Source organism: Muscardinus avellanarius (genome assembly GCF_963383645.1).
Source record: "Muscardinus avellanarius genome assembly, chromosome: 1".
Taxonomy (NCBI): Eukaryota; Metazoa; Chordata; class Mammalia; order Rodentia; family Gliridae; genus Muscardinus; species Muscardinus avellanarius.
In genome coordinates, this window is record NC_137786.1 from 225,899,922 (window position 1) to 225,925,775 (window position 25,854).

General features: G+C 41.3%; 1 protein-coding gene across 1 annotated transcript; it reads left to right on the forward strand.

Moving 5' to 3' along the window:
• Window positions 1-6,731: 6,731 nt before the first annotated feature.
• On the forward strand, window positions 6,732-7,676 carry OR4D6 (olfactory receptor family 4 subfamily D member 6; the record flags this gene model as incomplete). Its single annotated transcript, XM_080719792.1, has 1 exon — window positions 6,732-7,676. The coding sequence occupies one exon, from the start codon at window positions 6,732-6,734 to the stop codon at window positions 7,674-7,676; it is 945 nt and encodes a 314-aa protein (XP_080575918.1).
• Window positions 7,677-25,854: the final 18,178 nt, after the last annotated feature.

Consider the following 25,854-nt stretch of genomic DNA (forward strand, 5'->3'; position numbering starts at 1 on the left):
TGTAAAATAGGTTGGGGGTGTAGCCCTGAGGTAGAGACCCCTGGGTCCCATCCCCAGGTACACACACACACACACACACACACACACACACACACACACACACGTCCTAAAACAGAATTTATAAGTCACAGGATTTACACATTTAAGTTTAAACACACATTACCAAAATGACTCCACAAATTTTGTCCCTGTCAACTCTGTATGCAAATATCTCTTTTCCCACATTCATGCACTTAATGAGCCTTTAAACACTAGCCAATATTCAATATGAGAGGTGATATCTATTACAATTTTATTTATTTTTTTACATATCAATTTTTTATTGGTGCACTGTATTCATACATCATACTGGGATAAAAAAAAACTTTTGTAGACATACATGCACACATTGCCCAGTTAGCCCCTACCTGATCCCCACCCCGTTCCCTCCCCATTCCTCCTTCCCATGCTTGGCTTAGTGGTTGACATCTAGTATTATAGCAATATATCCAAAATTAACAATGATAATCTCACATAACAGTTTCATTTTTCTGATACCAAGCTTTTGATGACTTAAAGATAACATTTCAATATTTCTTTTTGCTTTCTTTCTTACCAGAGAATATTTTTTCTTTCTTTTTTTAGGTGAAACTATCATACATTTATTTATTTATTTCTCAGAAAAAAATCTATCCTAATATGGAATATGGACTCTAGATATCCAAAATGATCTCAAGAAAGAACAAAGCTAGAAGATGTATATTTTATGATTTCATACCATATGAAGCTACAATAATTGAGACAGTGTAGCACTGTTATAAAGGCAGATATATAAACCATTGGAGTTAAATAAAAGCCTAGAGATACATTCTTCCCTATATTGTCAAGTTATTTTTGACAAGGTTTCCACAAACATTTGGTGGTGGAAATAATAATCCTTTAACTAAATATTGTTGAAAAATAATAATTACATGAAAAAGAATAAAATCGGACCCTTACCTAACACCATATACAAATATTAACTCAAAATAGATAATAGACCTAAATATAAATCTTAAGACTATAAACTTTTAGGAGAAAATCTGGGTCATTAAACCTCACAACATTGAAATTGGCAGTGATTTCTTGGATATGATTTCAATGGCACAGGCAACAGAAGAGTATAAAAACTCCCTAAAAAATAAAAAAATATTGTATATCCAAAGAAAATGTAAACAGAGTTAAAAGTTACTGATAGAATGGGATAAAATATTTCCAAATGCTATATCTGAAGGTATATTAATATTCCAACTATAAATCCTAAAAATTAGCAACAATAAAAGCAAACAATACAATTTAGAGATATGTAAAAGACTAACATAAGTAATGAATCTCCACAGATAACCAATCTTAGTTGTCTGTTGGATAGAAACTCTTGTTTCTCTGGTTCTGGTGTGTGTTACCTATTTCTTCTTTGTAGTTAATCTCTTTGAGTATTTTCTCTAGTGCTGGTTTTGAAGACATAAATTCCTTCAGTTTCTGTTTGTCATGGAAGCTTCTTATTTCTCCATCTAATTTGATAGAAAGTTTAGCTGGGTAGGAAATTTTTGCCTGGAAGTTGTTTTCTTTCAGAGTTTGGAATATGTTACTCCAAGCCCTTCTGGCTCTCATGACGGTTTGGGAAGTCTGGAGTGATTCTAATTGGTTTGCCTCTGAATGTCACTTGGCCCTTTGTTTTTGTTGCCTTTAAGATTCTCTGCTTGGCTTCCACATTGGTCATTTTGACAATTATGTGGCGTGGGAATCCTCTTCTCCGATCCTGTCTAAAGGGAGTTCTATAAGTTTCCTGGACCTGTGTATCGACCTCTTGCTCTATGTTTGGAAAATTTTCTGCTATTCCTTCCTTGAAAAGATTGTTGATCCCTTTGGTTTCACTTTCTTTTCCCTCTTCTATTCCAATTATTCTTAGGTTAGCTAAAATGGGCCCATATTTCTTCAATGTCAGATTCCTGCTATTGGATTTCTTTTTCTAAATTAAAAACTATGCGTTCAATCTTGGAGTGATCATCTTCTAAGAGCGAGATTCTATTCTTCATGTGGTCTAATCGGTTGTTTGTACTTTGAATTGAGGCCTTTACTTCATTAATTGCATCCTTTATCTCTCTTTGGCTCTCTCTGAATTCTTTTCGAAACACCTCTATTATTTCTACAGTTATTTTCCTGATTTGATCTTCTGGAAATCTCTGAATTTCTGTTTTATCAGGTCCTGATGTTGTGGGGTTGTGGGCATTCATTGCTCCATTGTTATTCCTTTTTCCCATGATTTCAGAAGTTTGTGCCTTTTCTGGGTTCTCCCCTTGGGTCACTACAACTTCACTTAAGGTACACTTAAGGTGGTCTGTGGTATCTCAGTTCCCACTACTCCTTTACTGGGTTGTATCACAGAGTCTCGGACCCAGGGAGTCATTCGAGGCTGCTTTAGACCATGGAGGGTGCCAGTTTGGGCATTCTCCTATGGTGTGATATCTCTGCCACTGCCACTCCCCCGCTGGGTCTAGTTCCTGGGAGTGCAGTACTGGTATTTCTCCTCTAGGGGCCTCAATTTGACTCACTGTTGTTGAGTGCGCCGATGGAGCTGTAGTGGACTTGGTGAATTCGCTGCTGCTGCCGCCGGTGGCAATATGGCGCTGCTGCCACGCCCTCGGCCATGAGGCTGGTGTATTTCTTCTCTGGTTTTGAGCTCTGCTCTGAGTCCCTGCAGGGTGTGCTGAGCCCTTCTCCCGGGAGCTTTAGACGCTCCCTGCACCAAAAAAAAATTGCCAAATTCCACCCAGCTGATCTGCAGCTGCTCACCTCGGCTCACTGTCTGCCGCTCCTCTTTGGAGCCTGGTGGGCTGTTGAGTGCGTTGGTCTGGTGCCATCTGGTGAATTCGCCGCTGCCGCCAGCAGTATGACACTGCTGCCGCGTCCTCAGCCGTGAGGCCGGCGTATCTCATCTGTGGCTCTGAGCTCCATTCTGAGTCCCCCTCCTCTCTGGGGGCTGGTGCTGCAAGGGAAGATGGCACCCATCGCTCCGCGCCGCAGCTCCAGCTGTAGCACTGTGGGCTGGTTTCTTTCTGGTGTCTCGTTTTTCCAGCCCTCTTTTTCTCTGTCCCTTGTAATTACATTTTTTGTTTCTCTGCTGATGGTATTTTCTGGCTATGAAAGGCGCTGGTTTTGTGGTAATAGAGATTGGTTTTTAGCGGGGCTCATGAGCCTAGCTTTTCTCCATCGCCATCTTCCCGCAAGTCCCCTATTACAATTTTAATTTGCATTTCTTTCAGTGATAGTGTGATTGATCATCTTTCACATATATGCTGACCAACTATATTTCATGTGACTCGTGATCTAATTTTTTCAAGTATCCACTTTTTTTTTTGGTGGTACTGGGATTCCTGGAAGCCCTTCTACCTCCAGGCTACACTCCCAGACACCTTTTTTTTATATATTTATTTGGAAACAGGGTCTCTTAAGCCAGCATGGCTGGCTTCAAACCTAAGCGATCCTCCTGTCTCCGCCTCCCAAGCACAGAGATTACAAGTGTGCACCACCATGCCCAGCTTAAGTATCTACTTCTTATTGAATCATAAAAGCTCTTTACATTAAAAGATATTAAGCTTGCTTTATAATTTTTACAAATATTTCCCCAATATTTATTTATTTATTTATTTATTTATTTATTTATGTATTCATTTATTTATTGTGATCCAGGAGATGGAACCCAGGGGCATTCTACCTCTGAGCTACATGCCCAGCTCTATTTTTTATTCTTTATTTTGAAACAAGGTCTCACTGAGTTGAAAAGGGCCTCACTAAGTAGTTGAGGCTGTCCACTAACCGTGATCCTCCTGTCTCAGCCTCCCGAATGCTGGGATTACAAGTGTGCACCACCACGCCCAACTCAGTCTTCCCATTTATATTCAGTGTGCCTTCTCTTGCAGTGCTGGGATTCAAAAATATATCTAGTTGTTAACTTTATAATGATTTTAAAACTTAGAGGTTTTATATTTTTACTTAGTCAAATATAATAATCTTTAGTTTTAATGCTCTTCTACTTATAAAATCATTTAATTAATTTTATTGTTTCAATTGTTTTGATTTATTGCTAAGATGACAAATATTCAGTCTTCCCTTTCTGTGAGAAATTTATTTCAGTTCAGAGAATCTATTTATAAAACTAAATCAATCTGTCTGTCTGTCTGTCTGTCTGTCTGTTTGTCTCTCTCTCTCTAAATATCTTGGCTACAAAAAAATAAATAAATAAAAATATATCAAATACTCAAACACAATTAGAATTAGGTTCTTTACCTTAATTAATCATCAGTTAAAATTAGAAAGCTAATATATCATTTGGCTTTGTGAGTTTATTTCTGAAAATTTGTCTTAAAATCATAGCACAAAAATCATTTATATACTATGCATGCAGTAATATTTGAAAATGCTAATTGAAGCTTACCTAGACAAACTGAGGAGGGAGGTAACATGACTTTTGGGCCCCCTCACCTCCTGTTCACTCAGAAAGCCTGACTCCCAGCTCCAAACATCCACCTGTGTCCCACAGTCACTTTCTTACCTCATCTCCCTAGACCACTGTGCACTCTTGGCTAGCTCCTCACTCCACACTGAAGAGAATACACAAACACACACACACACACACACACACACACACACACACACACATTAAGCCACACATATGTTTTCAAGTATATGAGAGGCAAGTGTTTGGTTACAAAGTTCTCATTTCCTAAGAAAATGAATCTTAATGGTGTCCCAAGGGAGTGCTCCCTTAGTATGTCAGTTTAGGATAAATATTTCCTCTTGGAAAATTTAATAGATCCTGCCTTCAACACAATTACAAAATAGATGATCTTCCTTGTAGATTAAAGTACATTAAAATGTATTATACCATTTGCATAGCTTTCTGCTATTTGCTTGATGGGTTGGCTAAACCTGTAATCCCAGTACTGGGAAGGCTAAGAAAGGAGGGTCACAGGTTCAAGGCCAACCTCAGCTATTTAGTGAGACTCTATTTGAAAATAAAATAAAATAAAATAGAGTTGGGGGTGTAGCTCAGAGGTATAAAGCCCCTGGGTTCAATCCTTAGTAACACACACACACACACACACACACACACACACACACACTCCTGCAGAGTATAAGTTTTATGTATAAATGTATTATGTTGCTGAGGGATAGCATATTAAAGTAGGATTCTTATTAGATTGTTTCTTTTTGTGTGTGTGTGGGTCTGGGGATGGAACCCAGGGGCATTCTACCTTCAAGCTACACCCCCTGCCCTATTTTTTATTCTTTATTTTGAAACCGGGTCTCACTGAGTTGCAGAGCCTCACTAAGTAGCTGAGACTGTCTGTGAACTGCGATCCTCTGGGTCTCAGCCTCCTGAATGCTAGGATTACAAGTGTGTGCCACCATGCCTGGCTGATTGTTTCTTAACTATATATAAAAAAGATTGTAAAATATTAATCAAACATAAGTAAATAAATAGCAAAATAATTCTCTTTGCAGAGGAATAAGATAATGTTAATGGTACCAACATCAAGAAGCTTACAAGATTGTGTTTCAGAGGCTTTCTAACCCTTCTAATTAAACTATAATATAGACCCAATTTTGAAATAAGTTAAAGAAATAAATACTAAGAATAGGTTGTTCGTGTATACTGCTCTTTTATTTCAGGGAAAGCACTTTGTTGCAGGGTGTGGGGTATTGGGAATTAAAACTAGAGCCATCTGACCCACCAAGCTACACCCCCAGCCCTTTTTTTGTTTTGCTTTGAAACGAAGTCTCACTATATTACTGATAGACAGTGATAGGAGGATTACAGGTTTGAATCCAGCCTGGGCAATTTAACAAGAACCTCAGCAATTTATCAAGATACCATTTCAAAATAAAAAATAGAGAGCCAGGTGTGGGGGTGCATGCTTGTAATCCCAGTATTTGGGAGGCTGAGACAGGAGGATCACAGTTCATGGTCAGTCTCAGCTACTTAGTGAGGCCCTTTGCAACTCATTGAGATGCTGTTTCAAAATAAAACAATAGGGCCAGGGTTGTAGTTCGGAGGTAGAATAGCCCTGGGTTCCATCCCCAGTACAGAAAGAAAGAAAGAAAGAAAGAAAGAAAGAAAGAAAGAAAGATGGATGGATGGATGGAAGGAAGGAAGGAAGGAAGGGAAGGAAGTCTGGCATGGTGGTGCACACCTGTAATCCCAGTACTTGAGAGGCTGAGAAAGAAGAAGCATGGGTTTGAGGCTAGCTTCAGGAACTTAATGAGACCCTGTTTCAAAGTAAATATATATATATATATATATATATATATATATATATATATATATATAAAACAAAAAGACTAGGGGTGTATCTCAGAGATAGAACACTCTGGGTTCAATCTTAGGTACTACAAAAATACATACATACATACATATGTACATACATACATACATACATACATACATGCATAGGAATGGAGCTCAGAAGTTGAATGCCCCTAGGTTCAATATCCAATAACTGCCAAAATGAGGAGGAGGAGAAGGAGAATTATTTTCAGAGCACAAAAGGAAGACTCTAATAGCCCGGTTTTCTGAGTATTCACGATTATCTTGATACTCAAGAGAGCCTTTTAATAATTTATGATAAACGATGCCCCCACCTTGTGACACCATACCCCTAACTCTAACATATCTTGTCTTAAGGTGGACCTGGAAGAGAGGTGTCCCCACCATGGACCATATCAACCACAGCACTGTGAAGGAGTTTATCTTCCTGGAGCTTACTCACTTCCGGGAGCTGGAGTTCTTCCTATTTTCCGTCTTCCTTCTTGTGTATGTTACGACTGTCCTAGGAAATGCCCTCATTGTGGTCACCATTACTTCTGAGGCCCGCCTCCACACTCCCATGTACTTCCTCCTGAGGAACAAGTCGGTCCTGGATATTGTCTTCTCTTCTATCACCGTCCCCAAGTTCCTGGTGGACCTTCTTTCAGAGAGGAAGACCATCTCCTACAATGGCTGTATGGCCCAGATCTTTTTCTTCCACTTTGCTGGTGGGGCAGACATCTTCTTCCTCTCTGTGATGGCCTATGACCGGTACCTTGCAATCGCCAGACCCCTGCACTATGTGACCATGATGAGGAGAGAGGTGTGGGTGGCCTTAGTGGTGGCCTCCTGGGTGGGTGGTGGATTGCACTCGATTGTCCAGGTAATCCTAATGCTCCCGCTCCCCTTCTGTGGCCCCAATGTCCTGGATGCCTTCTACTGTGATGTGCCCCAGGTGGTGAAGCTGGCCTGCACCGACACTTTTGCCCTGGAGCTTCTCATGATCTCCAATAACGGGCTGGTGACCCTGCTGTGGTTCCTCCTGCTCCTGGGCTCCTACACTGTCATTCTGGTCATGCTGAGATCCCATTCTGGGGAGGGGCGGAACAAGGCACTGTCCACCTGCACCTCCCACATCCTGGTGGTGACTCTGCACTTTGTGCCATGTGTCTATATCTACTGCCGGCCCTTCACTACCCTGCCCATGGACACAGCCATATCCATCAACAACACAGTCATCACCCCCATGCTGAACCCCATGATCTACACGCTCAGAAACCAAGAGATGAAGTCAGCCATGAGGAGACTCCAGAGAAGGCTTGGGCCTGCTGAGAGCAGGAAACTGGGGTGAGAGGGCAGGTGTGGACAGGAAGTACTGTACTCTATCTGTTCAACCAAGAGTACAAAGAAAGCCAGACATGGTGGTGCATGCTCATAATTGTGTACTTGGGAGGCTGAGACAGGAGGATTGCAGGTTTAAGAACAGCCTCAGAAATTTTGCCTCAGAAACTTATTGAGACTGTTTCCAGATAAAAAGTAAAATAGGACTGGGGGTGTAGCTCAGAGATAGCATGCCCTTGGATTCAATCACTAGCAACACACACACACACACACACACACACACACACACACACACACATAGTAAGAGACAGCTACCTTTTTTCTCTTCAGTCATTTCACTATATGTATATTTTTTGAGGGGTGGGGTTGGTACTAGGGATTGAACCCAGGGTCACTGTACCTCTAAGTTACACCCCTAGCCCTTTTTTATTTTTATTTTAAAACAAGATCTCACTAAGTTGCTAAAGGCCTCACTAAACTGCTGAGGTTGTCCTTGAACCTGCAATCCTACTGCCTCAGCCTCCCAAGTACTGGGATTATAGGCGTGCTCTGCACCCAGATTTACTGTATGTCTTCAGAGCCTCTCAACTCTATCAGAGAGAATATAAGAACAAGAGGAAAAGATGGGCTAGAAGTGTGTGAGTCCTTTGTGTCGTGTTGTGGACACAGAATTTTCAAGACAGGAGTAGAAATACATACAGGTTTATTTAGGGGAAGGCAGAATAATGTGGACCATCTCATGAGACAAAGAAAGATGAAAGGGAGAGAAAGAAAGAAAGAAAGAAAGAAAGAAAGAAAGAAAGAAAGAAAGAAAGAAAGAAAGAAAGAGAGAAAAAAATAAAGAAAGAAAGAACAAAAGAAAGAAAGAAAGAAGGAAGGAAGGAAGGAAGGAAGGAAGGAAGGAAGGAAGGAAGGAAGGGAAAGAAAGAAAGAAAGAAAGAAAGAAAGAAAGAAAGAAAGAAAGAAAGAAAGAAAGAAGGAAAAGACAGAGAAAGAGAGATGACCCCTCTGGAGTTTTAGATTCAAAGCTACTGCCCAACCGTCTTTCCATTTGCCTTTTTTCTTTCTTTCTTTCTTTCTTTCTTTCTTTCTTTCTTTCTTTCTTTCTTTGTTTCTTTCTTTCTTTCTTTCTTTCTTTTTGGAATGGAACCCAAGGGCATTCTACCTTCAAGCAACACCCCCAGCTCTATTTTTTTAATTTATTTTGAAACAGAGTCTCACTGAGTTGTAAAGGGCCTCACTAAGTAGCTGAGGCTGTCCACGAACCGCAATCCTCTTATCTCAGCCTCCCAAATGCTGGGATTACAAGTGTGCACCACCACGCCTGGCCTCCATTTATCTTTTTATCTCCCCTTTGCTTTTGATTACTGGCAGCCATCCCTTTTCTCACACTGAGGAAAGGCAAAGCCTGCTCTGTGGAGTCGGGAGAAGTCCGGGGTCTGAGACTGAAATCAGTGACCTGAGTGCTCTCTGGGTGTTACCTGTTGCTCTTTTGCCGACAATGACCTTGCTTGCACCACCTGTGATATGGAAATGCTGTCCCCTGCTCGGAAGGTTGTCATGAGAATGATTCGTGGACAGTTGTGAAGGGTAGTAGGGGTCCTGCATTAATCAAACACTCGATGAATGCTCCCAGCTATCTAGCCCTCTACTCCTAAGCATGCGCAAAGTTCATACCCTGTTGTCGACTTTATTACTTCCAGTTAATTGTTGAGGTCACTTGTAGTTTTATATTTTGAATATAATATCTTAAATATATTTCACAATTAGTGAAAAGAGAAAGAATGTGTCAAGCTGTATCGAGTGAGATATACATGAACACATCTGTATATGGACCAATATTGTCCTGTTCTTGTTTCTAGTCTACTGATTTGTATACTGGAAATAATCTCAGAGTTGCTTGTATACTTTGGGGTATATCAGCATAAAACCCGCTATGGCCATTTCTTTTATGGTATCCTGAACTTCCTTTTTCCCCTCTATTCTCTTTCCATTTTACTCCCAGGAATTCTCTTGAGTAAAACTATAGTTTTTGTCCATGTATGCACAGAAAATCCAAGATAAACCACTGTGATTAAGAAAAATATTAACTCCATGTGGTGGCACATGCCTGTAATCACAGTACTCGGGAGGCTAAGGGAGAAGAATCGCACTTTTGAGACCAGCCTCAACAATTTAGTGAGACCCTCAGCAACTTAGTGAGATCTTATTTCAAAATTTAAAAACTAATAATAATAAGAGCTAGGGATATAGCTCAGACATAGAATATCACTGGGTCCAATCCCTAGTACCAAGAAGAAGATGCAAGAGTAGGGAAAGGAAAAAGAGGAGGAGGAGGAGGAAGAGGTGGAGGAGGAGGAAGAAGAGGAGGAGGAGGAGGAGGAGGAGGAGGAGGAGGAAGAGGAGGGGGAGGAAACTATTTAAAAATATCTTCTAACCCTCAAGGCCTAAAGCAAGAAAAGAAAGAAACATATTGTATTGAGAATCATTTGTGGATAGTCCCTGGGCCTGTGTTGGAATCCACCTCTCTCCCAGGGGGAAGGATTTGAGAACAGATGTGCAGAGAGATGATGAACATCCCTCCTCCCTGTGGGTTTGCCTCAAATTCCGCCCTTCTCCAAGAAAAGCAAGGGAATTAGGAAATTGCAAGACATTGATGATTGTTTTTAGAGCACCAAATTATGACGATGAATTAATATCTGCCAAAAAGGCCCTAGCAGGTGACACATATCTGGGATCATCACTGAGTCCTACAAGACAGAGCTACATTAAGCCAACTCCAACTCCTAATCACATGACAGTCCTCAGCCTTTCTTAAATTATTATCCCTGCAGGAGGCTTTATTAAATATTGTTCCTAATTGCCCCAACAAGAAAATTTAATACCAAAGATACACAGTGTTTCTTATGTGCTGAGGCCCTTTGAAGGCCCACACATCATTGCAGTAGCTAAGATGTTTTGCTTTACCAAGAAACACTTTTCCCTCTGAACCTGTTATCCCCATTGAGAGTTAATTATCATGAGAGATTTTGTTCCAGTTTAGGATTTGTCCATGGGCATTGCCCTACAAAACAAATGTTTTTCTTTAAAAATAAAAAATCCCTAGCCGGGCATGGTGGCATATGCTTATAATCTCAGCACTTGGGAGGCTGAGACAGGAGAATTGCACAGATTTGAAGCCAGCCTCAGCTCCTGAGTGAGGCTCTAAACAACTTAGTGAGACCCTGTTTCCAAATAAAGTGTAAAATAGGTCTGGGAGTATATCCCAGAGGTAGAAAAACCCCTGGGTTCCACCCCCCAGTAACACACACACACACACACACACACACACACACACACACACATCCCTTAAGAACCGCGAAGGTTTCAAAGGCCATATACTTTACACACATTATCACATTTAGCCCTTATGCTATTTTTAAAGTAAACATATTCTTCCCAGTTTACAGAGGAAACTGAAGAAAAATAAAGGATTTTCTCCCAGTAGCAAATGAGCAAGAATCAGTATTCTGACCCAAGCATGCCATACTCCGAAGCTCTTATTTTTTCCCTCCATGGTTTTGCAGGATCTGTTTTTATTTTTTATTTGAAACCTTTTTCCATTTTTATTGATGCATTTTACTCATTCATCATACGGCCGTTCAGAGCAATAGAGACATGTGAACACAGCACTTGGTGAGCATCCCTTCCCCACTCCATCCCACTCCATTCCCTTCCCTCCCCTGTGCATGATAATGAGATTGGCCCTGACCGTTTTGTATGTGTACATTATGTTGAATGAATTGTTTCCTTTATCAGAACTCCCTCCTCCCTCCCCTAGACCTCTTCCATCACTCCACTGGGATCTCTCCTACTTTGTCTAGAGTCCTTTTGTATACCAGTTTCTCCAAGCTTTTACATATGAGGGAAAACATGATTTTTTATTTTTTTGTGGCTTACTGATCTCACTTAGTATAATCTTTTCTAGTTTCATACATTTTCCTGCATAATTTTGTTCTTCTTTATAGCTGAGTAGAATTCCATTGTGTGTATGTTCCATAATTTTGTAACCCATTCATTTGTTGATAGACACCTAGGCTGGTACCATATTTTAGTTATTGTGAATTGTGTTTTCCATGAATATAAATAGCACACTAAACTGCCCCTAAATTTCACAACTGGGGGTCAGAGGTATACAGATGCAAAGCAGCTCTCTCAGGGCCAAAATGCTATATGTAGCCTGCATTGGGGGGAAAATTCTCTGCATTTCTATAGCCGAGTCAAAACTATAAGCAAAATCGTGTTTTTGTCTGTTTATTGAGATTTTCCTCACCCAAACTCCTATGTCAATGTCTGAAAGTCATAAAATGCATTTATCATATAGGTTGTTCCCCCTGCCCTTCTGCAGCTTCAACATTGTTGACTGTTTTTACTGAGACATCTGCCAGATCCTCAAACTCGCCTGTGCTGACACCTTTGCTCCAGAGCTCCTGAGGATTTCCAACAATGGTCTGGTTGTCACCCTCTGGTTTGTCTTCTTGCATGTGTACTACACAGTAATCCTGATGATGCTGAGGGTGCACACAGGGAGGGCATGAGGAAAGTCATCTCACCTGCACCTTCCACATCACCGTGGTGACCCTGCACTTTGTGCCCTGCATCTATGTCTATGGCCAGCCCTTTACCACCTTCACTGTCATTATTCCCATTCTGAATGCCATGATCTACATGTTGAGGAACCAGGAGACACTCAGCCATGAGGAGGCTAAGAAGACTCGTGTCTCCTAAAGAAGAGCTGTCTCATGATTGGTTGTGTAAGATATAAGTATATAATTGAATTATTTTCTTAAAAGCTCAGCTGTTAAATTCTGGCACTCATCCATTCATGGGCAATTAGAATTTTTGCATCTATGTTCATTAAGAATATTGATCTCTAATTTTCTTTTATTGAGGTATCTTTATTTGGTTTTGGGATTAATGTGATACTGGCCTCATAGAAGGAATTTGGGAGAATTCCATCTCTCAATTTCCTGGAACAAGTTGTGAAGTATTGGGATTAGTTTTTCACTGAAGGTTTTATAGAATTCAGCTGGAAACCCATCAGAGCCTGGGCTTTTCTTTGATGGCAGAATTTTTATTGCTGTTTCTATTTCTTTGCTTGCTATTGGTTGGTTTAGGCTTGTTCTTAAGTATGCTTTTTTTTTTCTTCTATATGGTTTATTTCTTTAAGTATTTTCTCTAGTGTTGGCTTTGAATTCATGAATTTTTTGAGATTCTACTTATCTTGAAACACTTTTGTTTCTCCATCAATTTTGAATAATAGTTTTGCTGGATATAGAAATTTTGATTGGAAGTTGTTTTCTTCCAGGGTCTGGATCACATCATGCCAGTCTCTCCTGGCATTCATGACTTGGGTTGTATAGTCTGGGGTCATTTTTATTGTTTTACCTTTATATGTCACCCGTCCTTTTGTTCTCAATGCTTTTAAGATTCTTTCTTTGGCCTCTATGTTGGTCATTTTTATTATTATATGATGTGGGGAGATTCTTCTTTGATCTTGTCTTAATGGTATTCTGTATGCCTCCTGGACGTAAAGATACAAGTCTCTTTCCATGTTTGAAAAATTCTCTAAAATTATTTCTCTGAAGATATTACAAATGCCCTTGGTCTGCACCTCTATCACTTCTTCCATGAATTTTATCTTTAAGTTAGGACACTTCATATTGTCCCATAGTTGTTGATGTTTAGGTTTTATTGCTGTATTCTCTTGACTGTTTTGGTTTTGAATGAACTGTCTTCTAACAGTGATATTCTACTTTTCATTTTATCTAATCTTCCAGAATTTCTTTCTATTGCTATTTTCATTTCATTTATTTACTCTTTCATTTCATTCCAGACCTTTTTCTGATTCTTTCTTAGTGTTTCTTGTTCATCTTTCATTTCCAGTAGACTTGTTTTAAAGCCTTTCATCATGTTGTAGATCAAGATGTGGAACTGCCCTTCTTGCATTTCTTATAGGTCAGTATTCGTGATTTCTGTTGTCTCTTCACTATTCCTAGTTCTTGTATTTATTTATTATTTTTTGTGGTACTGGGAGTGAAACCCAGAGGCTTTCTACCTCTTGGTTATACTCCAAGATTATATATATATATATATATATATATATATATATATATATATATATATATATATATGATGCCGATGGAGAAAAGCGGCTCTTACAAGTCCCGCTAACAACCAATCTCTATTACCACAAAATCAGCGCCTTTCATAGCCAGAAAACACCATCACCAGAGAAACAAAAAATGTAAATACAAGGGACAGAGAAAAAGAGGGCTGGAAAAATGAGACACCAGAAAGAAACCAGACGGCAGTGCTGCGGCTGGAGCCGCGGCGCGGAGCTGCGTGGGTGCCATCTTCCCTCGCAGCACCAGGTTCCAGAGAGGAGGGAAACTCAGAACTGAGCTCAAAACCAGAGAGGAGGTACGCCGGCCTCATGGCCAAGGACACAGCAGCAGAGCCTTAATGCCAGCGGCAGCGGCGAGTTCACCGGACGGCTCTAGACCAATGCACTCAACAGCCCACCAGGCTCCAGAGAGGAGTGGTGGACAGAGAGACAAGGTGAGCGGCTGTGGAACAGATGGGTGATATTCGGCAGACATTTGGCAGAGCGAGGATCTAAAGCTCCCAGGGGCTGGGCTCAGCACATCCTGCAGTGACTCAGAGCAGAGCTCAAAACCAGAGAAGAAATATGCCAGCCTCATGGCTGAGGATGTGGCAGCGGTGCCATATTACCATCGGCGGCAGCAGTAGCAAATTCACCGAGCCACTACAGCTCCATCAGTGCAATCAACAACAGAGAATGCCCAACCTGGCATCCCCCCATGGTCTAAAGCAGCCTCAATTGACTCTCTGGGTCTGAGACTTTATGATACAACCTAGCAAAGAAGTAGTGGTGACTAAGATACCACAGACTCGAGATCCAGAGCACCTTAAGTGAAGTCGTAGTGACCCAAGGGAAGAACCCAGAGAAGGCACAAACTTCCAAAATCATGGGAAAGAGGAATAACAATGGAGCAATGAATGCCCACAACCCCACAACATCAGAACCTGATAAAACAGAAATTCAGAGATTTCCAGAAGATCAAATCAGGAAAATAACTGTAGAAATAATAGAGGTGTTTCGAAAAAAATTCAGAGAGAGTCAAAAAGAGATAAAGGATGCAATTAATGAAGTAAAGGCCTCAATTCAAAGTATAAACAACCAATTAAACCACATGGAGAATAAAATCCCGCCCCTAGAAGATGATCACTCCAAAAATGAACGCATAGTTTCTAATTTAGAAAAAAAAAATCTGACAGCAAGATTCTGACATTGAAGAAATATGGGCCATTTTAAGAGAGCTAACCTAAGAATAATTGGAATATAGGTGGGAAAAGAAGGTGACACCAAAGGGATCAACAATCTTTTCAAGAAAGTAATAGCAGAAAATTTTCCAAACATAGAGCAAAATCGATACACAGGTCCAGGAAACTTATAGAACTCCCTTTAGACAGGATCTGAGAAGATGATCCCCACGCCACATAACTGTCAAAATGACCAATGTGGAAGCCAAGCAGAGAATCTTAAAGGCAACAAAAACAAAGGGCCAAGTGACATTCAGAGGCAAACCAATGAGAATCACTCTAGACTTCCCAAACTAAGTCATGAGAGCCAGAAGGGCTTGGAGTAACATATTCCAAACTCTGAAAGAAAACAACTTCCAGCCAAAAATTTCCTACTCAGCAAAACTATCTATCAAATCAGATGGGGAAATAAGAAGCTTCCATGACAAACAGAAACTGAAGGAATTTATGTCTTCAAAACCAGCACAAGAGAAAATACTCAAAGAGATTAACTACAAAGAAGAAATAGGCAACACACACCAGAACCAGAGAAACAAGATTTTTCATCCAACAGACAAGTAAGATTGGTTATCTTTGGAGATTCATTATTTATGTTAGTCTTTTACCTATTTCTAAATTGTATTCTTTGCTTTTATTGTTGCTAATTTTTAAGATTTCTAGAACTTCTGGGAAGATGGCGACTGAAAAAGCGAGGCTTAAGAGCCCCGCTAACAACCAATCTCCATTACCACAAAATCAGTGCCTTTCATAGCCAGAAAACACCATCACCAGAGAAACAAAAAAATCACCAGGCTCCAGAGAGGAAGGGGACTCAGATCGAAGCTCAGAACCACAGAGGAGATACACCAGTCTCACGCCCGAGGATGCAGCAGCAGCGCCTTACTGCTGGCGGCAGCGGTGAGTTCACCAGATGGCTACAGCGAGCCAAGGGACTCAGAGTAGAGCTCAAAACCAGAGAAGAAATATGCCAGCCTCACAGCTGAGGGCGTGGCAGCGGCACCATATTGCCACCGGCAGCAGCAACAGCAAATTCACCTAGTCCACTACAGCTACATCTGCATACTCAACAACAGTGAGTCAAATTGCGGGCCCCAGAGGAGAAATCCCAGTACTGTACTCCCAGGGACTTGACCCAGTGAGAGAGTGGCGGTGGCAGAGATATCACACCATAGGAGAATGCCCAACTTGGCACCCCCCCCCATAGTCTAAAGCAGCCTCTATCGAATCCCTGGGTCTGAGATTCTGCGATACAACCCAGTAAAGGAGTAGTAGGGTCTGAGATACCACAGACTCGAGATCCAAAGCACCTTAAGTTAAGTCATAGTGACCCAAGGGAAGAACCCAGAGAAGGCACAAACTTCCAAAATCATGGGAAAGAGGAATAACACTGAAGAAATGAATGCCCACGACCCCACATCATCAGAACCCGATAAAACAGAAAATCAGAGATTTCTAGAAGATCAAATCAGGAAAATAACTGTAGAAATAATATAGGTGTTTCGAAAAGAATTCAGAGAGAGCGAGATTCTGTTCTCCATGTGGTCTTATCAGTTGTTCATGCTTTGAATTGAGGCCTTTACTTCATTGATTGCATCCTTTATCTCTTTTTGGCTCTCTCTGAATTCCCATGATTTCGGAAGTTTGTGCCTTCTCTGGGTTCTTCCCTTGGGTCACTATGACTTTGCTTAAGGTGCTCTGGATCTCGAGTCTGTAGTATCTCAGACCCCACTACTCCTTTACTGGGTTGTATCACAGAGTCTCCGACCCAGAGAGTCGATAGAGGCTGCTTTAGACTGTGGGGGTGCCAGGTTGCACGTTCTCCTATGGTGTGATATCTCTGCCACCGCCCCTCCCCCTCTGGGTCAAGTCCCAGGGATTACAGTACTGGGATTTCTCCTCTGTGGCCCGCAATTTGACTCACTGTTCTTGAGTACGCAGATGTAGCTGTACTGGACTCGGTTAATTCACTGCTGCTGCCGCCAGTGGCAATATGGCGCCGCTGCCATGCCCTTGGCCATGAGGCTGGCGTATTTTTTTTCCTCTGGTTTTGAGTTCCACTCTGAGTCCCTGCAGCGTGTTCTGAGCTCAGCCACTGGGAGCTTTAGATGCTCCCTGCGCCTAAAGATCCCGCCTGGCTGTTCAGCAGCAGCTCACCTCGGCTTGCTGTAGCCATCCAGTGAATTCGCCACTGCTGCCGGCAGTATGGCACTGCTGCCATGTCCTCAGGCGTGAGGCCGGTGTATCTCCTCTGTGGCTCTGAGCTCTGTTCTCAGTCCACTTTCTCTCTGGAGCCTGGTGATTTTTTTGTTTCTCTGGTGATGGTGTTTTCTGGCTATGAAAGGTGCTGATTTTGTGGTAATGGAGATTGGTTGTTAGCAGGGCTCTTAAGCCCCGCTTTTCTCAGTCGCCATCTTCCCGGAAGTCGAGATTATCATTTTTAATTTTGGATAAATTGCTATAATACTAGATGTGAACCACTAAGCCAAGCATGGGAAGGAGGGATGGGGAGGGAATGGGGTGGGATCGGGTGAGGGCTGACTGGGCGATGTGTGCATGTATGTCTACAAAACTTTGTATCCCACTATGATGTATGAATACAGTGCACCAATAAAAAATTTTAAAAAAGAAAAAAAAAGATTTCTGTTTGGAATATACTTTCAGATATAGCATTTGGAAGTATTTTATCCCATTCTATCAGTAACTTTTAACTCTGTTTACATTGTCTTTGGATATACAATATTTTTTTTATTTTTAGGGAGTTTTTTTTATCCTTCTGTTGCCTGTGCCATTGAAATCATATCCAAGAAATCACTGCCAATTTCAATGTTGTGAGGTTTTATGACCCAGATTTTCTTCTAAAAGTTTATAGTCTTAAGATTTATATTTAGGTCTTATATCTATTTTGAGTTAATATTTGTATATGGTGTTAAGTAAGGGTCCAACTTTATTCTTTTCCATGTAATTATTATTTTCAACAATATTTAGTTAAAAGATTATTATTTCCTTCACCAAATGTTCATGGAAACTTTGTCAAAAATAAATTGACAATATGTGGAAGAATTTATCTTTAGGTTTTTATTTAACTCCAATGGTTTATATATCTGTCTTTATAGCAGTACTACACTGTTTCAATTATTGTAGCTTTATAAGGTTTGAAATCAGAAAATATACATCTTCTAGCTTTGTTCTTTTTTGAGATCATTTTAGGTATTTAGAGTCCATATTTCATGTTAGGATAGACTTTTTCTGAAAAATAAATAAATAAATAAATGTATGATAGTTTCACCTTAAAAAAGAAAAAGAAAAAAAATATCCTCTGGTAAGAAAGAAAGCAAAAAGAAATATTGAAATGTTATCTTTAAGTCATCAAAAGCTTGGTATCAGACAAATGAAACTGTTATGTGGCATTATCTTTGTTAATTTTGGATAAATTGCTCTAATATTAGATGTCAACCACTAAGCCAAACATGGGAAGGAGGGATGGGGATGAAATGTGGTGGGGCTCGTGTAGGGGTTAACTGGGCGATGTGTGCATGTATGTCTACAAAAGTTTTATTATCCCATTATGATGTATGAATACAGTGCACCAATAAAAAATTTTAAATATATTTTTTATATGGAAACAAGTCTCACTAAGTTGCTGAGAGCCTCACTAAGTAGCTGAGTCTGGCTTCAAACCTGTGAGATCCTCCTGTCTCAGCTTTCCAAGCATGGGGATTACAAGTGTGCGCCACCATGCCAGGTGTAGTTATCATATTTTCAAGATTCTCGGGCCTGTTTTTCTGATGTCTTCCCATTGTTTGTAGGTATTTTGTTTAATCCAATCTTAGTAGTAGAAATTTAGAAGTGTCAGCAGGTAAGCACTGCTTTTTCCAATGGTGAGGGTTGGGTATTGGGGAAGGAGCTGGGGTGACAGGTACAGTGTTTGGGTAAGGTAGAGGATATGATTAGGTTGAGTATGCATTTAAGTATAATAAGGTAGTATCTGGATGAGAATGAGAGAAGGTTAGATAGTAGGACTCTTGTAGTTAGTATAGTATTTAGATATGGAAATATGAAAACCCTTGAGTATTAAACACAGAGATACAGTAAGGGAAAATAAAGTTTTGAGAGAAGAGAGTGGATAGGCTGGTGTGAGGAAGTTTGTAAAAGGAATGGGGGAGAAGGAGCAAACAAACATGAATGAAGTAACAAAGCAAGATACAAACGCTAAAAGTTATACTTTGAGGACAAAAAAAAAAGAACAAATAAGAAAGAGAAGAGAAAAGGGAAAAAGAAAAGAAAGGACAAAATTAAATAAACTAAGAAGAACTAGCAATCATGTGAAACAACAAAGCAGAACAAACAACCAAACCAGCAAACAAAAACCCAAATAAAAGAAAGAGAAGGGAAAAAAAACAAAACAGAAAAAAAACAAGCAATCAAAAAAAAGGTTCTACTAATTAACAAATATGGGGCTGGGCCCATTAATATTTGTGTGTCTGATCACTGGTAGATTCTGGAGTATATTCCAATGTCTCTTATTTGTTCTGTACCATATTGTCAGCTTTTGACCCAGTCTCTGTGTGATCTCTAGCCTCTGACTGCTTTGCACAGAGAGTGTCTAACATAGACTTGGCATGCGCCCCTGTAACTTTGTGCAGATACCGTGCCTTGAGCACCTTTCCTGTGTCACTGTAGGTTCTAACTGGACTATCCTTCTGGATCCCTTCTCTGGTCACACCCTATTGCCTGGGTGTGGCCTGGGCCAGTGCAAGGCTTGTGGGGAGCCATTAAGGTTTTTACCTTATCTTGTCTCACCCTTATTGAAAGTGCACTTTTGACTGTCCTTTGCCCAGAGTCAACAAGGTTTGGAGTCATGGAGTCTAAGTAAATAAGATGCTCTCAGAATGATTGATGTTAATTGTTCTGTCTGCTAGCTAAGATTAGGTTTAGGTTGTACCAGAGTATTGTTTGACTTGCAAAGTGATATATGTACTTTGGATTTGTCATTATTGCATTCCTGTGCAACCCAAAGCTATAAATTGTATAAATACCAGAAGAGAAATAAACCTGGTTGTCAGTCAGTAGAGATATCGGCCCAGGAGTGTGCTGGTGACCCTCTGGTTCTTTCATCCTCACGCCTCTCTTCGGAACTGTACTTTTGCTGGCTGGCTCTGGCAAAGGCTTGCAGTGCTGCTGGATGTGGAAGGTTTTCTGTGCACACAGGGTTTCTCCCTTGAGTCTCTAAAGGGCTGTATCACTGTGGGTGCCACCTTTGGACTTACACGTTCAGGAGACATAACACCATTAAGACAAGATCAAAGAAGGACCTTCCCATACCATGTAATAATCAAAATGACCAACATAGAGGTCAAGGAAAGAATCTTAAAAGCAACAAGAACAAAAGAACAGGTGACATAGAGGCAAAACAATAATAATAACCACAGACTATAAAACACAACTCATAAATGCCAGGAGAGACTGGCATGATGTGATCCAGACCCTGGAAGAAAACAACATCCAACTTAAACTGCTATACCCAGAAAAATTATTATTCAAAATTGACGGAGAAACAAAAGTGTTTCAAGATAAGCAGAACCTTAAAAATTTCATGAATTCAGAGCCAATACTAGAGAAAATACTTTAAGAAAACCATAAAGAAGAAAAAAGAAGCAGACTTCAGAACCAGTGTTAATCAGTGGAGCATCTAAGTAAAGAAGAAATAACAGAATAGCAAACAGTAAATAGAACACAAAATGACAGGAAACAAAAATCATATTTCAATAATAACTCTGAACATCAAAGGACTTAACTCACCAATCAAAAGACATAGACTGGTAATGTGGATTTAAAAACATAATCAACCCATGGTCCGGGCCCCCAGGCCCCGACTCTGGGCGGATGGGCAGGCACTGGCTGGACGCCCCTAGGCGACCCCCCTCTCCACCTGGAAGGACCCCGTAGTCCGGGCCCCAGGGCCCCGACCCTGGGCGGGTGGGCAGGCGCTGGTGGGGCACCCCTAGGCGACCCCCTTTCCACCTGGAAGGACCCTGTAAAAAAGGAGAAGAAAAAGAAAAAAGGAAAATATCGGAGAGAGGTCAAGGAGATGGCTTATGACAGGATACTGGAGATGCAGACAAAACTTATCCAAATGAACTGGAATTATTGGAAAAATTCCCCGCTCGGGAGGACTGCTTCTTCTCTACATTGTTAAGAATCTTGGACATCACCTGCAAGGAGAGAGACTTTAGTGGAGACCAAGGAGAAAGGCGGTGCTGAAAGCAGTCTCTGCGTTGGTGGTGGAGACTTGTATTCAGGAGAAGCAGAAATCGGAGCCTACCGACTTTATTTATTTATTTATTTATTTATTTATTTATTTGGTGGTACTGGGGTTCCTGGAAGCCCTTCTACCTCCGGGCTACACTCCCAGACCTATTTTTACATTTTACTACTTGGAAACAGGGTCTCCTAAACCAGCGCACTCGCCTGGCTTCGAACCTGCACGATTCTCCTGTCTCTGCCTCCCAAGCACGGGGATTACAAGCGTGCGCCACCATACCCGGCCCTTATTATTATTTTTTTGTGTGTGGAGAAATTACACCAAAGGTTGAATGCTACCATCGCGCATGCTTAGGAAGACTGGACAACATTCAGAGTGGAAAAAAACTTGGGAAAGATTTGAAATGGTGGAGGCAGTGGCAATGGCAGTGGCCAGTACTCAGGGGAGGAAAAGATCTGATGCATTACACCTGGAACCTTTGAAGTAATGACCCCAGAGGCAGAATGCTGCCACCACCACGCACCCTCGAGAACATGGGACAAATAGTTGGGTGAAAAGGGTGCTCGGATTAGAGCCTGCCGAGGGGTGAGGGCAGCGACAGACACAGCAAAGTTGGGATCAGAGCCTGCCATGAGGCAAGGCTGGTGCTGGGGCCTCTGAGGCCGGGATCGGAGCCTGCCAAGGGGTTAGGCCAGTGCCAGGGACAACGGCCAGCATCTGAGCCTTCCGTGAGGAAAGGCCATTATTGAAGCCTCCGAGGCCGGGATCAGAGCCTGCCGAGGGGTTAGGCCGGTGCCGGGGCCAGCGAGGCCGGGATCAGAGCCTGTTGAGGGGTTAGGCCAGTGCTTGGGCCTCCGAGGCCGGGATCGGAGCCTGCCAAGGGGTCAGGCCGGTGCCAGGGCCAGTGTGGCCGGGATCAGAGCCTGCTGTAAGGCAAGGCCGGTACTGGGGCCTCCGAGGCCGGGATCAGAGCCTGCTGAGGGGTTAGGCCAATGCCGGGGCCACTAGCTGGCATCAGAGCCTTCTGTGAGGCAAGGCCACTATTGAGGCCTCTGAGGCCGGGATCAGAGCCTGCCGAGGGATTAGGCCAGTGCTGGGGCCTCCGAGGCCGGGATCGGAGCCTGCTGAGAGGTTAGGCTGGTGCCGGGGCCACTGGCCGGCATCAGAACCTTCCGTGAGGCAAGGCCGCTACTGAGGCCTCCATGGCCTGGATTGGAGCCAGCTGAGGGGTTAGGCCAGTGTCAGGGCCAGCGAGGCCAGAACCAGGGCCTCCCATGAGGCAAGGACGCTGCTTGAGCCAGCGAGGTCTGGATCAGTCCACCGGGTAGCCAGGCCACAACTGGGGCCATCAAGAGTGGGATCGGTATTTGCAACACGGCATGCACAGAGAAATATCTCAGAAAATTAAAACCAGATTCTTCCCCTAATCAGCAATAACTAGGAGGAAAGGGGCAACCGGAAGTGGTTGAGCTATAGAGAGGGCCCTATAGTGAAGCAATTAAGGTGACCAATCAGAGGGTATGGAATAGGGGAGAATGGAGCCTCTCTAAAAAGCAGGAGGTACATAAACATATGTATCAAAGTTAATCACCAAACAAGCATGGGATCAAGGGAGGGGGAGGGAATGGGATGGGGACTGGATGAGGGCTAATTGGATGATGTATGCTTGTATATCCTCTCAAGTCTTATATTCCAATGTGATGTATGATTACAATGCACCAATAAAAATAAATTTAAAAAAACATAATCAAAATATATGATGTTTACAAGAAACTCACCTTATAGCAAACACATTCACAGACTAAAAGTGAAAGGATGGAAAAAATATACCATGCTAATGGAGACCAAAAACAGGAAGGGGTAGCAATGCTGATATCCAACAAAACAGACTTTAAGCTAAAACACATCAGAAGAGACAAAGCAGGACACTTCCTTTTATTACAAAGAGCAATCCACTAAGAAGATATAGTGATAGTAAATGAAATATTTATGCTCCAAATTGGGTGCAGCCACATTTGTAAAACAAACCTTCCTGGACATCAGATTTCAAATTGACCCAAATACAACCTGTGCAATCCTGTCTCACTCTCCCAAGCACTGGGATTACAAGCAAAGAAATATATGTGCAAATACAATAATATTGGGGACTTAAAATAAAAACAAATAGAAACAGCAATAAAAATTCTGCCATCAAAGAAAATCCCAGGTCCAGGTGGGTTTCTAGCCAAATTCTACAAAATCTTCAGTGAAGAACTAATCCCAATACTTCACAACTTGTTCCGGGAAATTGAAAGAGATGGAATTCTCCCAAAACCTTCTATGAGGCCAGTATCACATTAATTTCCAAACCAAATAAAGATACGTCAAAACAGGAAAATTACAGGCCAATATCCTTGATAAACATAGATGCAGAAATTCTAAACAAAACACTAGATATACACATTCAAAACCATATTAAGAGAATTGTACACCACAACCAAGTCAGTTTCATCCCAGGAAAGCAAGGCTGGTTCAATATATGCAAATCAATACACATTATTCACCACATAAATAGAACTGAGAACAAAAAACACATGATCATATCAATAGATGCTGAAAGGCATTTGACAAAATTCAGCACCCATTTATGTTTAAAAAAACACTGCAGAAAATTGGAACAGAAGGAATTTATTTCAATATCATTAAGGCAATAAACCCAAAGCCAACATCATATTGAAAGGGGAAAACTGCAATAATTTTCTCTAAAATCAGGAACAAGACAAGAATACCCACTATCACCAGTCCTTTTAAGTATAGTCCTCTAGCCTCTTGCCACAGCAATAAGACAAGAGAAGGAAATCAAAGAAATTTGAATAGGAAGAGAAGAATTAAAAATATCATTATTTGAAGATGACATGATTCTTTATCTAGAAGACCCAAAGAACTCAACCAAAAGACTACTGGAGCTGATTAACCAATTCAGCAAAGTAGCAGGATACAAAATCAATCTAAAAAATCAGTTGCTTTTCTTTATGCCAGCAATGAATCCACAATGAAAGAAATAAAACAATTCCATTCACACTGGGCGTGGTGGCACACGCTTGTAATCACCGTGCTTTGGAGGCAGAGACAGGAGGATCGCACAAGTTCGAAGCCAGCCGCGCTGGCTGAAGAGACCCTGTTTCCAAAAATAAAATGGGTCTGGGAGTATATCCCAGAGGTACAAGGGCTTCCAGGAACCCCAGTGCCAACCAAAAAAAAAAAAAAAAAAAAAATTTCATTCACTATAACCTCAAAACCAATAAAATACCTTGGAATAAACCTAACCAAATATGTAAAAAAAAAAAAAAACTCTGAAACAAAAACCATAAAATATTTTAAAAAGAAATTAAAGACCTTGGAAGATGGAAAGATATCCCTTGATCATGGATAGGCAGAATAAGTATCACCAAAATGGCCATTATGCCCAAAGTGATATATAGATTCAATGCAATTCCTATTAAAATATGAATGACATTCTTCATAGACCTAGAAAAATCAGTCATAAATTTTATATGGAGGGAGGATTTCCAAGATGGTGATGGAGAGATGCAGCGTCCCTCACTAGCTGAAGCAAATTAAGTTCAACTACTGAGACAGAAATGTCTTAATAAAGAAAAAATTAAACATATGATCCAAAACAGACTTGGGGAGTACGGCAGAAAAAATCCAGCAACTGAACTGCAAGATTCATCACAACACACAAAGAAAGCAGATAGTGAAGTGAGCTGGAAGAATGCAGGCTCAGGTGCAGTTGGCCTCAGGGCCGCTGGCCCAAACGGGACTTTTGGGTCTTTAACATTCCCAGAGAAGCTCTAAAGTCTGAAAGTGACCAGAGAGTTCCAATACCTGAAGTTGCTAGCTATCTGGAGCTCCTGAGCAGCACCCAAAAAGGCGGCCCCTCAGACACAGCTGGAGATCAGCAGGGATCGGGAAGTGGACCTGCTCACTGCGGGAGCAAAAAGTCAGCAGGATGCGGGAGAGCTGCCAGAGCTTCAGAGCCACAGATTGGACTGCCAGCATGAATTCAGAGGAGCCACGGACCCGGTGAGCACACAGTGAGTACGATATATGTGAGTGCCAATGTGCACAAAGTGGGCCAATTCAACTCTGTGACCAAAGAAGAGCACTTAAGGTGCGATACCTGCACGGGGCCACAAGGGGACACTCCAAGCAAATACAAGATTCACCATATATCAGTAACATAGTAGGACTGTTATCTCTTTTATTTATTTATTTTTTTACTATTTTTCTATCCTTTTATATTTTATTTTTTACTATTGTGGTTTGGTATTATTTGTTTTATTTTTTGGGTCTTTGGGTTTGTTTTGGTTGTTGGTTCTCTGGGGGGATAAGTTTTTTTTTTCTGGGGAGATAAGTCTTTTCTAGAGTCCTAATACAAAAACTGGGCTAAAAATAATACCCACTAACGATGGGAAGACAGCAGAAAAGCAGACCTGAGAACTTTGAAAATATGAGAACTAGGAATAATGGAGAAATGAGAGAAATCACGAATACTGAC